Source organism: Falco rusticolus, chromosome 6 (genome assembly GCF_015220075.1).
Source record: "Falco rusticolus isolate bFalRus1 chromosome 6, bFalRus1.pri, whole genome shotgun sequence".
In the NCBI taxonomy this organism is placed as follows: Eukaryota; Metazoa; Chordata; class Aves; order Falconiformes; family Falconidae; genus Falco; species Falco rusticolus.
Window position 1 is genome coordinate 24,710,011 of NC_051192.1, and position 13,924 is coordinate 24,723,934.

At 41.9% G+C, this 13,924-nt stretch overlaps 1 protein-coding gene across 1 annotated transcript in view; it reads right to left on the reverse strand.

Annotated features, from left to right (window-relative positions):
- The window catches only part of SEC63 (SEC63 homolog, protein translocation regulator), a 63,735-nt gene extending 50,100 nt beyond the window's left edge, over positions 1 to 13,635 (reverse strand). The window contains exon 1 of the mRNA XM_037391356.1: positions 13,347 to 13,635. Within this exon, the coding sequence (XP_037247253.1) occupies positions 13,347 to 13,470 (124 nt within the window). The 5' untranslated portion in view covers positions 13,471 to 13,635. The remainder of the gene's footprint in view (positions 1 to 13,346) is intronic.
- Between the last annotated feature and the right edge of the window lie 289 nt (positions 13,636 to 13,924).

The following is a 13,924-nucleotide window of genomic DNA, read 5'->3' on the forward strand; positions in this document are numbered from 1 at the left end:
ATATGCTCTTCAAGCTCTCAAATAGAACAATTACTAGTACAAAAGGAAGGCTGAGCATCATCTCTTTCAATTATTCACAAAGAGTTACTCAGGTCCTCCAGTGATACTAGTAGGTAATTTAGCTTTTAGACAAATGAAAATAAAATCAAGACCCTAGCATAACCAAGCTATTAATAACTAAATGGGAAAAAAGTTTACTTGTACAGTAATCTGCTTACTACTTTTGGATTAAAATAAAGTGATTAGTAAGTATTTTAGACTTGTGCTTCCTTAAAGGTAGCTGTCCATTTGGCTATACACCTTAACTAGAGAATGACTACAGATCACTGACTGATATGTAAGTCCGAGATACAGTCAACTTTATGTTGAATCCAAAGAGGTATGCAACATTTGAACAACAAGCTCAATGCAATTATAAAAAAAAAAAAAAAGAGAGAGAGAAAAAGATACCATCTTCGATCCTTCTTTCTTTTATTTGGTGACTAAAGGTTTTCTTCCCTTGTATTCCAGGTGACAATACAGGTATCAGTAGAGAATGCTTAAGGAAACACTAAATTGACTTCTATTTGTCAGAACTTATATATGCCTTTTGAATATCTTGGTCTTTAGAGAGAGTGATTTCAGGATAAGCAAGCTGCTTGTTCTGGGTGGGCAACCAGACCACACAGTTCTTGGGCATCACAAAACAGTGGAACACTTGAAGTCGGGAGAGACCTCTGGAGATTATCTAATTGAACCCTGCTGCTCAGAGGAAGGTCAACAGAGCAGGTTGCTCAGGGCTCTGGCTGTAGGCCTTTGAATATCTTCAAGGACAGAGACCCCACAGTCTTTCTGACCAACCTGTTCTAGTGTTTGATCACCCTCACAGGGCAAAAATTTTATCTCATGTATGTCTCAACATTTGTTCATTCACCCATCACATGATGGGTGAGGAACACAGGACACACACGAGAGTAGGAAGCCAACCACAGGCTGGACTTGCTGCTTCCATAGGTGACATACAGGCTGTGGCCTACAACTCAGCTGAAGGTTGGTTTTGACATTCACCCATAGCCACACCTTACTGACACACACCCTGCCTTTCTGTGCTTCTCCCCTGACCTCTCATCATAAGAATACGAAGTCTCTGGCATCTAATATAAATATTGTCTTCAAAAACCAAGACCTTTACAAAATGCAGCAACTGCACATTGTTTTACCATGCTCTGATCACCACCTCTGCACCAGCAGCGAAGACGAACAGACACGGTTCTATCAGCACATGAGGAACACCAAGGACGCTGGCCATGGGGGCACTGCCAGGCAGCTCAGGAAGACAAGCACTTCTATCATCAGAAGAATCTGTGATACACATGCTGGCACGACTTCACAAAACATGTTAAAAAAATAGTACCACAGAAAGAACAAACTACTTCTGTGGGCAATGACAAAGGCACCAGATGACTACGCCAAGAAACCAAAAGAAAGATTTGGGCTACAAGTCATTTTGGGGTGAACATCACGAAGCAATATAAATACAACAGCACTGCACAAGATTTGTTTCATTTTTAGTAACCTCTGTAGGGTAACCTAACCTAGTTGTTGCTGCAGAAATTACTTCTGCCCTACTCCTTCCTGACAGTGAAGCAGAAGTGGTCTTCACTGTTCTACTATTAGAAGTGCTTATTTATTATTTTTTTCTGAAGAAACAGGAGCATCTATTTTATCCTTAGGAATGCTTGACAAATGATCCCTACCTAGACCTAAGCTTTTTGTTTCAAGTTCTAGAGGCTCCCGTAAGTACTCCCAAAAGAAAACCTAAGGAAGGTTATTTTTCCTTCGTAACAAGATTACACATTTATTGGAGATGGGCAACTCTGGAAGAAAGTGAAGGGAAAGAAGTACACTTGAAATTATATAGAGGAGGAAAGTTTTAATCACCAGAACCCTGTTTCAGCTGCAACAAACACAGGTCAGTTTTAGGATGAAATAGCACAAAATAAGATAATGGCATCAGTACTCTTATGTAAAGCACATAGTTTAAAGAGATCACACAGACAATTTTTAAAACAACAAAAAAACTAGTTAGTTAGTTCCAGAATAAATGGAATACACCAGTTTTCCAATGTTCTGCCTCAAACAGTAAGAAAGAACAGAAGCATGTCCTAGCCTCTTGCATCCCTTCTGCCTTAAGGCTACTAAGAAAAGTAAAGGCAGCAAGTCTAAGATACAGCTCCAGTGGACTCTCAGAAAAAGATATTTGAGGAAGCGTGTATGAAACATTCTTCCCACCAGATGGAGACAATTCACCCAAAGGAGAACGCTGCTTGGCTTCAAAAGAAAAGGACTTCTTTCAGCATGGAATACTGCATGACTGAGTTCTGCAGCCTAGGAAATGCAGAGATCTCTTCACAGACAAGACTTCCACAAAACATAACTGCAGCATGTCATCCTCTCTCTACCCCTTGTCTTGGAAACTTGTACCTTTGGAACATTTCAAGAGATGCAAGTAATACACACAGCATGCAAGGCTTAAGTAAAGATTTTGATCCAAGGGTACTGCTGCTCTAAGCATTAAACCTATTCTGTTAAACCTGAGGGTAACAGGCTCAGCTGGCACCCTGCTCTTGAGAGTTTCTGATTCTGCTGGTTTTCACTCAGAGTTCTACAGTTTTAATCCTCTAAATTGCACACTAGGTTCCTGTTTTCTCTCAACAACTATGTATATGTATATGCAATGTATACACACACATATGCAAAAGCTGAAGTCTTGGACTTTTTCCTACTTCAACAATCACAGAAATTAAACAATGGTATGAACAATTTATTTGCTGAGATCTTGAACTGGGGCTCTCTAAACAAATTTACTTTTTTAATCACATAACCATTTCTCCGGTGATTAATACAAGTATAAAAATGCTACTCTACTGCCTTACTAGATCATTTTTGCTTAACTATTGATATTTTCCTTGATAATTATTGTAAAATAGACTCCAAATGGATCTAGTACAGTTTCCTGGAATAATTTAAAAATCACAGGATTAGGAAAAAAACCTACACTTACTTTCAAGAGATGCCACTGACAAACACTGTTAACGAAGTTTTAAAGCAGTAATACATCTTCCCCAGTAACTAAGAGGCAACACACAAACTCACAAAGTCAGCAACATCTCTGAATCTTTCAAACCTACTCAAAAATATAATAGAATTGACTTCTAGTGTAAAACCCCAAATTATGAGGCATAAAGTCAATTAAATTGACTTAAAAGTATTCTAAAATGCAGTTGCTTAAACCCAAAAGGCTTCAAGTAACACCAGTGTTCCAGTTAAAATTATTTAAAAAAAAAAACCAAACTGGAAAGTATGTTTCAGGACTTTGAGCTGACCATACCAGTGAAGAATTAAATAATCTGAACAGATGCTTTCTAATCTTAATTTCTATTGTTGTAAGAATTGTACTCACTACCCCGAGTTTATCCATAAGGAGGTTTAAGCTAGCCTCTTCACTAAAATGTTTATAGCTGAATCTGATGCTGACCCTCGTTGTTTTCTAAAAGATTTTTTTCTGCCTAATAAATATTCATAGAAATAATTAAAAAATATGTTTTAATACGTTGTCAACTACTAAAATTCCAAGCAGCTCATAAACCACAGAAAGTCCTGGAAAAGACCTCAATAGCAAGCCTGCTTCTTTTCTAGAGCATGTTTTACAGCAACTAGATTAAGTGTAAAAGGGCAAGTAACCTATTTTTTCATTCACACTGTTCCACACCTATTTGCTGACCAAAAGATAGCATTTGTTACTAAAAACTTTAATAAATAGTAATAGAAGATGATTCAACATCTTGAAAGTTAACTTCTTTTCAGAGTTTACTTACTTGGACTTGCTGTTTATAGCCAGCCTCACTGGTCTCAGGGCAGTTCCGCATCACATTATTCCTACTCAAGCCTATTCCAAACCTTCTCCTTCCTATTAGTATACAGTCTCATTTGTGCTGACAAAATCCTGAATTATCAAATTTATAGTAGGGCTATGCCCACAGGTACATCAGCAAAACTTCAACGGCATCTGAGAGGAATCAGAAAACTATCCATTTTAATATGGCATGACACCCATGAGTCAGAAGTTAACAATTCTAGATGAAATCAACAACACTGGGCTCTAAGACTTCCACATCTTTAATTAATAGCTTGATTTTATCGATTTGGTGTGGGGAAGAAATGAGTAAACATTCAATCCAAAACAAATGTAGACAAAAGTCACTTAGCATACCACCAATCACTGAAAATGCCTCTATTCAGTATTGTTCTGATGCACACCTCAAATAAACTATAATAAAGGACAGAATTAGTGGACATAGGGATAAGTACCATACATCCATTTATCATCAGTGGTGCTTTTGTAAAGGCAAAGTCCTCTAAACAAAGTAAACATGGAAGAAGACATCCTACAGATACAGTCTATGGTTTCCAAAAAGCTTTTGAAAGGTTCCTCTTAGAAGTCTTTCAGGGCAACTATCTATTGCAAAAGTAAGTATGTGACTGCAAGGCCGAATGAATGGCCAATTCCTGCAGCAGAAGGAAACTGACAATTCTGCAGGAATCCATGCTGGAACTACAATATATTTCACTACTAAGTAACCTGGGTGAAGGTGTGAGCAGTAAAATAAAGCTTCTGGATGGTATTAACTTATTCCGGGTAACAAGGGCAAGGGTATCCTAAAGAATTGTAGAGATCAAGCAAGTGGACTACAGAACGGCACATGGAATTCAGGGCATAAAAACAAAGAGCAATGGGGACTACCCTAATTTTAGATATATATAAAGGATGAGCTTGGTGCTGATCATTACCTCGCAGGAATGCTATCTTGGTGTTGTGAGAAACTGTTCTATGAAAACCTCAGCTAAATACTTATTAGTTATAAGGAGCAAAGCACATATTTAGAGCATTCCTGTGAGGAAGAGAACATTATTTCACCACATAAGCTTAAGGTATGTACAACCTTGAGTATGATGCACAGTCCTAGTCCCCACCTCTTAAAGAGCGGCAACTAGAAAACATTCAATTAAGGTGAACATGGGCCACTGAACATAAGAAAAGATTTATGTCCAAAATATAAGCTACAAATCTTTCAGCTCGGAGAAAGAAAAGTGCGAGGAGAGATAACAGAAGGCTGTAAAAAAACCTTAAGTGACAGCCAGGACAGACAGGACTGAAAGTTTACTGGCCTCTTCCAGTACAGCAAATAAGGATCATCAAATAAAATCAGAAGCAGATGCAAAACAAAGATAATTATTTGCAGCCACAGGATGGTATAGATGCTATGCTAAAATAGAGTCATTGAACTAAAAACCATTGGAAACTGGGAGAATATGCAAAGGAAACACTATTTATGCTTGTCATGTTATTCTCTCCTTAAGGCATACACTTTTTAGTATCATGTAAAGACGACATCTGACCTGACCCAGTATATCCACTCTTGTTTCTAAAAATAAAAAAAATAAAAAATCTGAAACATTATTAGTAAGCCTTTCTAGAAGTCACAATGCCAGCAAGTATCCTAGTCTCAAACAGCTCAACTAGCCAACCAAGATAAAGACATCTTTTGAGTCTAAAATGCATCACCTCCCGCAGACATTTAGAATGCTTGTAAGTAATTTTCTGTAAAAGGGAAATATTACGCAAAAATTTGAAAACACTTCTTCAATCTTCTCAATTGTACACTTACTTAAGAACTGGCACAGACAAAAACCTTTTTGCTCATAAAAGAAATGAAGAAACTATTTTGGGCTTCTCCCTACTCTTTGTATGGTCCAGCCAGCACGACCTCCCTCACCACAAAATGAGAGGCATGTTTGTGTCAGGTCCTGGCTAACAGCTGAGGAAAAGGACTACAAATCCCTCAGTGGGAGAAGGCAGCAGTGCAGGACGAAAGCACACAGCCGCAGCCTCGCCTAGGTTTGCCCAAGCTGCTGTAGATCTGCACCTTTCTTGACAGGCATGAATTTGAACAAAAACAACACAAAAAAACCCACTTCAAAACCCTCACTTTGGAATCGCTGTCAACCCCATTTCCTCATCATTTACCCTGCTCTCTCAAATTCGTGCTCCTTCTGCAAGAATGGTTTATCTGCTCATGAAACCAACTGAACCATCGTACTTTACCCTTGAATACCTCAGGTTAAATAGCACTAACCTGAATTCTCTGACACACAGCCTGTACATCCTGATAGTTCCATGTCATCTACACGAATAGTCAAGAAATCCTTGCAGCAAGTAGAAAAAGAACAATGAGGTATATAATAAAACTTCTACAACACCAGTTCTCATGAGCTTCCATAAGAAAGGCTGACTTTTAAAAAAAAATACAACAGCTTTATTTTCATGTCTATGTAATGAGAGATAAAGTTCTTCTAATAGCTTGATCTTTATCTTGCATATTCTGAAAAAAGCTTTTCAGAATTAAGTGTTCTGGACAGTCTTGAAGCTACTCAGCTAACCTCTAACACAGGGTTATTAATTTTATTTTACTGCTAGGAGACTACAATGCTTAGAATAAGATTGCAATACTTCAAAACAATTCCATGAAAAGACATGCTTTTTTTCCAAATAACAGAGCAGTTTAGATTACTCTGTCCAAATACTTTGTTTCAAAAAGTATTTTTAGAGATAATTGCTAGGCATTACTAATGACATCTCATGATGTTTGCCCTTTTTTCAAATGTTTCTGCAAAAAATCCTACTGCTTCAAAACAGCAATATAGTAAAAAAATTAACAAAATAGTATGAATATTACCATTATAATCTATTCTCCCTTTTAAGAGTTACCTAATAAGCTGTATTTTTCCGAACTTGAAATGGTTTAAGGTAACCATAGTACACTCAATCTCTCAATACCTAAAAAAATTTCAATTTATATGAAATAACAGTTCCTAAATGCTTAACTGAGTTTCATTAACTCTCCTCCCACTTCCTGACACCATGCTCCAAGGTTGTATTAACAGGAAAGGATAAAAGCACACACATACAGGCACAAAACACTTTATAATCACAGGTATCAAGTTTTCACACCCATGCTTGTCCACCGCATTAGCATTAGCAATGAGCTTAGCATCCTGTGTTTTTGTCCTGTCCTTTTATCCCATCCTCTACCAGCATCCTGTACTTTTAGTCTGTACTACCAAACGCCAAAATGCTGTGAAATACTTTTGAGGTAAGTTAATGAGATTTCAGTGAACTGTGAGAAGGACAGTAGTCACAGTTAACCCCCTACAACCAACCTTACCTCACCAGCGGATTAGAGGCAGCACAGAAGAATTTTACCCCAAAGCAGGATCAGCAGTATTAGGTAGTTCTGAGATGCCCTTCCTCTCCCCCAGCTGCTGTAAGGTGCAAGTGCTCATTACTCCATTACAGATAAAACAGAAGAAATGCTGCCCGCATTCTCTGCATTGGTTTGAGTCACATCCAAATTGCAGACTCACTGTTTGTCCTTAACAAGCAAAAAACTTCATAGCCTCAGTTCCTCTACTTCTATCTTAAAGCAGGGGATTAACATGGATCTCTGAAGACAGCCTGAAGATCTACAGATGAAAAATGCACCAAAAACCTACAGAGAAACCTTCATATTTACATTACTATATAGTGATATCCAGTATAGTGGGCAGATATACAGAGAAGTATGGTTCCTAATACAGTAAACCTTCAAAGAAGGACTTTCTCAGGACTTCTTTTCAAGGTTTTGAATATGGCTGCCAACTACTACCCATTTACCTGCAAAAAAAAACCCTGTTTCCAAGTAGTAATACAGTAAAAAGTAACAAAATATAAAGTATCACCATTATTTCTATTCTCCCTTTTAACAGTCACCCAGTAAGCTGTATTTCTTAAGTATTTCTGTACTTCGCCCAGCCCCAACACAAAAAAGCTGGACTAGAGCAGGGGTTCTCAAACCGCCTATGCTTCTTCCGAGAGGCATGGTATCTTTGAAGATTATTAACGAACAACCTCCTTTAACCAGAACTTTTAAAGGTGAGGTTTTAGGGCTTTTTTAACCAGCCCAGTGTTCTTCCAGAAAACTTTAGCTACATCTTAGAAACATTTGAAGGCAGAGGGTGCAGGGGTAAAATGTTAGTGAGCAACAGGACAACATATAGCTGGGGACTGACCAAAAAGAAAAAAGCGCCACAGAAACACCCCACATACTTTATATTGATTTATATCACAATGAAAAGAAATTGAACAGCTTTTAGCCGTTTCTTATCAATAATTTTTCCTAGATTCAAAAGTGCAGCAGGTTATCTTCCCCCTCTCCCATTCCTACAGTAGGTTCTTCTGGTCTTGTACCTCAAGAAGATCTATGTTCCAAGCAGAACAGCTCCTACAGCCTCTTTTCTCTCAGAGAAGAAACCGCAAGAGAAAACTTTCATTAGCATTATCCCTGCATTCACAGATATTATTCTTTGAGGTTTTTATCCAGTTTTCAACATCTTTTGTTCAAGTTACTGTAGAAGACTCAGGATAGAGACTTTTGTTCTTTCCAACAGCTTTGTAACACGTTATGAATGCCCAGTGCTCTAAAACAGGGTATTTTTTTTAATGTAGACCTAAATCAACTAAAAAAAAAAAAAAAATAAGACAAACTTTCACAGATACATGTGCAGATCACAGTCTATGACCACCTGTTTCAGCACAGCTTGATAATTATGTGTCCTAATTCAGCAACACAGGTCTGAGCCAAAAAGTACACAAAGTTCAGCAAACGCATTAGCATTTTGCAACAACTGGCACATTACCCAACTCAATTCATTCACCTCTTGCTCTCCTTTTAGATGCTGATGTTTAATCTACACAAGCCGACAGGCAAGTCCAACAACACGAAGATACTCTGATGGGCGCTTATCCATGCCTAATTGCTGAGAAAAAAACCCCACGTTTTCTTCAACTCTCACAATTAACTTGTTGAAAAACAACGTTAAAATTCCTATTGCAGAAAATACTTTTTAGTTAAGAAGTGAATCTGCACCAGAATAACTTTTTAGCAACAGCATTTTTTGTTCCAAATTGGGAATAGTCCTTGTAATAGTTTCTCTCATAGTAATTACGCTAAAGTTATACCAATATTCACCCAAAAGAGAGATAATCCACAAAAAGTATGAACTGGTTTTTAGGGGCTTTCTTTTTTTTTTTTACTAATAAAACACATATACACATAAATATGTTTTAAAGATACAAGTCAAGGATAAACAACATAGAAGTTTAACCACCACCTAGAAGAACCAGCCTTCTCCCCTCCCAGCTCACAGTCACATCCTGCACCATCCCAGACATCACGGAGTCCTACCCAGAAACCAATACACATTAAAAGACAAAAAAAACCAAAAAATTCCTTTTAGCTCAATGTTCCAGTCCCTCACACTGCTCAGGTGCTCTATTTGACACAAGGGAGAGAGAGAGAAATAAAAGACTTACCCTGTTAGAGAACTGTTACCTTGAAGTAGTTATGAAACTGCAGCCCAAGACACAAAGCTGAACAATTAACCTTTTACAAGAGCCTTATGAGCTCTACAATGAACACTGAGGAGATAAAGTCATTGGGACAAATCCGTTCTACAAAGTCAATTACTTGCTTGTTTGGTTTATCAAAGCTGAGGTAATGAAATTATAGGACAGTTCACGGTGGTGACTACCACACCACAGCAAAACCCTCCCAAATATAAGTATCGATCCCTACTGCAGACTGCAGCAATGCTTCATACAGACTCTCAGAATGCCTGGAGAAAGCAGATTTAGATACCCAGAAAATAAATAGCTCAAATTTTACTCAAAGCTTGAGAGAGACAAGTCAAATCATGCTATTCTTCAAGACAGTAGTATTGAAAAGGCCTTTCAAAAGTTCATTTTAAAATTAACTAAGAGCAAAATCCTAACGGCTTGCTAAAAAACTATCCTGTTAAAAATCTGACACGAGGTAACGCATTGTGAGTTTTCTCATAGTAGTAAAGCAGTACAGATATATTCTTACCTTCCAATCTTCACTATGGCAAAAATATATGCTGATTTATGGGGGTTTTCTCCTTTTAATTTACTTTACGGTCATTTACTACAAAGCTACAGAACAAATCCCAAAATGTTATGAACCATTAGCATCTTTGGTGCTAAACCTTACTTGAAGAAAGCTGTGAGTGTTTTGCACTCTTATTTGTCTCTCCTTTTTTTCTCCTCTGTCTCGTGCTCTTTGCTGTATCAAGTACCAGCAATCCATGGCAGTGCATTTGTAGAAGGAAAGAGCAAGCACCAAGGGCTCAGCCTCCCTCTCTAACTCTTGCTTCAGCCTAGCTCTAGCACTCTTGCAAATCTATGTGGCTGAAGGTCATCTTCCAAACTAGTTTTTACAAAAAAAAAAGGCACCTGCTCTATGTCTTTTGAGTGCTCTGTTTTGCATTGCAAAAGGGTCTTGAGGGGAGGAGGCCAAGCATATGATTTGCTTCAAAAGTTCACTCTGATCTGGTCTTCTCACTCCTGGCAGGCTCTGCTGCAGCAGGAGCTGAAACAGCTAGCTAGTCCACCCGGGCCTTACCAGGTCTGCTCGGGGCCACAAAGGCACCTCTGCACTGGGTTCTCTAGCACAGGTAGGACAAAACACAATTCCAGAATGAAAACGTTAGTTGGTCCTACACAGAGAGAACAAGAGGTCTTGACAGAGCTTATTCAGTTCGGCCCAGTACTGTGCCCCACTGGTTGGAAAACCTGCTCTAAATTACCATCAAAATAATCACCTCATACCAACATTCAGATATTCCTGCTTATTACAACAATAAAAAGTTAGCAGTGCTGGAGGATTCCTGTTCTCAAGACATAGCCTTCTCTTAGTTTCTGAAATGACACGTGGTTTTGGTCTGGTTTGGGTTTTTTCGGTTGTTTCATTTTTAAAAAAAAACTCATGAATTATTCTGAAAACACGAACTCATGGCTAAACAATTGCTACTTTGCATCAGCACAAGGTTGAACTTTTTCCTGAAATCTGGTTCAAATGGTGGAACAGGTATGGTTAAATACATACAAAGCTGTGAGAAAACTATGATAGGATTTCGCTGGAAATGCATCACATGAGCTGTACGCTTAAAGAACTAGAACACCACAATGAAGCAAAAGAGCACTCCGGTAGTCCCAAACATGACTAGCACAACACCTCAACTCTTCATTTAAAAAGAGACTGCAGACCAGAACTCACACAGGAGACTGCAGGCATGCTATTAAATGTATGCTAAACCCTGGACTATACTCACATTTTAAAATCCATTAAGACAATTACAAGGCAGAAATCATTCTTTCATTTCCATCCATTGCCATGCCTGGTTCTTTTCACTTACTTGACTTGTTTTTGTACCAACAGTACAATAAAATTTTACCTTGTGTTTTGGAAAGTATGATTTGATACAGCTTTGTAAGAGTCCAGCACCAGTTGCAGAACAATATGCAGCAGGCCCTCCATGTACTGAGCAATGCTGGCAAGAGGGAAAGATACTAGTAAAGTTTAACGGCAGCCCAAGTTGGAAACAGAGTACAATCCATAGCCATATTCCAAAGTCAGGTTCACATTTTCTGCCATTCTGGAAAGATATATGAAGATCAAATATAAAGCTAGTAAAGTGTTTCCAAGTTTGACACCAGTTCTACAGCTTTTCCTGCTTCTGTCAGCCCTCTGAAACCAAGCTTAACAGCACTGAGCATCACTGCTGGCCATACCGTTCTGCACGGCATCTCTAAGTCACACGTTTCCCCCAAGAAGCTGCTGCTAAGAACTACAGAGGAACTAAAACATTATTCAAGAGAATAATTTTCTCCCTCGCTGCCTCCCACCCTTCACCAGAACAAAAATAAAACAAAACCACTGAGGTTACAGAAGTAAAGTTTTCTCCAAAACTATCTTCTCTCTCTGATCTCCTGCTCCTTAAGAACAACCCAACCATTACAAAATGTCTTCAATAACAGTAACGTCTCCCTTCTGCAACAGTCAGGACTCAGAAAGATAAGGCAGAGAAACCTTTCTCTGCAACAGAAAGAACTAACTCCTCAGCCATACAACAGGTAGTACCTGGAGGGCAGAGATCAATCCTCCGAAGAGGTTCTCTAGCCAGTACCCTGTCAGAAGCTGCAGGCATGACTGTCAGCAACCACGACTGTAAACAGCTATGATTTAGCACCAAAACAGCATTTCTTCTATCATTTTTTTCTACTTACGCCTTACTATAGAAGGTACAGGAATAAGATCTCATTGTTAAGTATTTATTTTACACATAAAACTAAGAGAAAGAGAGCCACGCAATTTAAAATGGCACACAAAAACCACGAAATAACCACCAGATATCAGACATAAAAAGATGCAGTGAACGTAAGGGATTCCTCTCAGATTGCAAAGCACAGGCGTTCTTAAAAGGTCAGTAGTTTCAGCGATGGGAATCGGCATGAAGCACCCCTGTTCCACTGGGTGGTTTAACACCCTGCCTTTAAACACAGTTTCTACAGCTTTTTTCACCTCCCAACTGCAGTTAAAAACGTGTTCTTGTGCAGCCTGCGTACCAAAATGCCTTCTCCTTCCAAGAACAGAGGGATACGCGAAAGACAAAGAGGGAAATGACTGTGGAAATAAATTTTTTAAGTATTCAGGGAAACTTTCTAACGTTGCTGGGGGCTGCAAAGCATCACCCCGAAGGGGCACCTGGCGCTTCGGACAGCCAACCCTGACTTCCAATGGGAAAAATTACAGCCCCACTCTCACACTCGCTGCGACCTCACAGCGCACAAAAGCTGAGCCCGGTAACTTTTCCTCTTTGGCCTCCACTCCACAGTTTATGCTCTTCCCACGGTGAAGATTTAGGTCACCCGCCCCGCAACCCCCCGGGAAGGAAAGAGAACACCCAACAAACCAAAACAAAGCACCAGACCCCAGCGCAGCAATGACTCTGCAGGCGCAGGGGCGCGGAGCCGAGCGCGCCTTCGGGAGGGGGCTGGGCTGAGCCTCCCCCCGGCTGCCCCCGGGCACCGCTAAATGGCTGACAGCGGCGGCAGCGCCGGCCCGCGCCCCCCAGCACGGCACCCCCCGGGGCCGCGCTCCCCGCAGGGCCGGCCGGGCGCCCCAGGCGGGGCGGGGCGGAGCGGCGCCACCGCGGGCCCGGCCCGGCGGGAGGCACGGTACGGCCCGGTACGGCCCGGCCCGGCCCGGTCCCGCTCCGCCGCGGCGCGGGGGCGCGCGCGGGCGGGGGGCGCGCGCCGCCGGCAGGGGGGGAGCGGGGGGAGGGGAAGGGAGGGGACGCCCACGGCAGCAGGCGGCGGCGCAGGCCGAGCGCGGGGCAGGGCCGCTCACCGGCGTGCTGGTCCCGCGGCCACAGGTAGTAGGTGGCGGGGATGACGATGAGCCCCACGAAGCTGGTGAGGAAGTAGAAGAACGTGTTGCCGCTGTCGTCGTACTGGAACTGCTGCCCCGCCATGGCCGCGCCGCGCCGACCGCCCGTCCCCGCCGCTGGCGTCCCCGCCGGCGGCCCGCTCGCACCGTCCCGGCTCGCGCGGGGCCGAGCCAACCGCTCCGGGATCCCGCGAGAACGGGCGCTCCCCCCGCCCCCTCCCGGCCGCCGCCGCCGCGGAAGGAGACGTGTCACTGTGCAGCCACCATAGCCATTGTAGCGTCACGGGCGGCGCGCGCGCGCTCCCGCCCACACCCCCACCCGGCCGCTGATTGGCTCGCCGGAAGCCCCGCCCCTCGCCTTCTGCCGCGCCGGGAGAGCCGCCTCGGGAGAGGCCGGCGGGGGCGGCCTAGTCCCCGGCCCCGGCGCCGGCCCCGGCCCCGTCCGGAGGGGCATCGTGACCCCACCCAGCCCTCGCAGGCGGGTGGCCGAAGCCGGTGGCCTGCCCGCAGCGGGATGTTGACCTCCGCCTTGCTCCCGG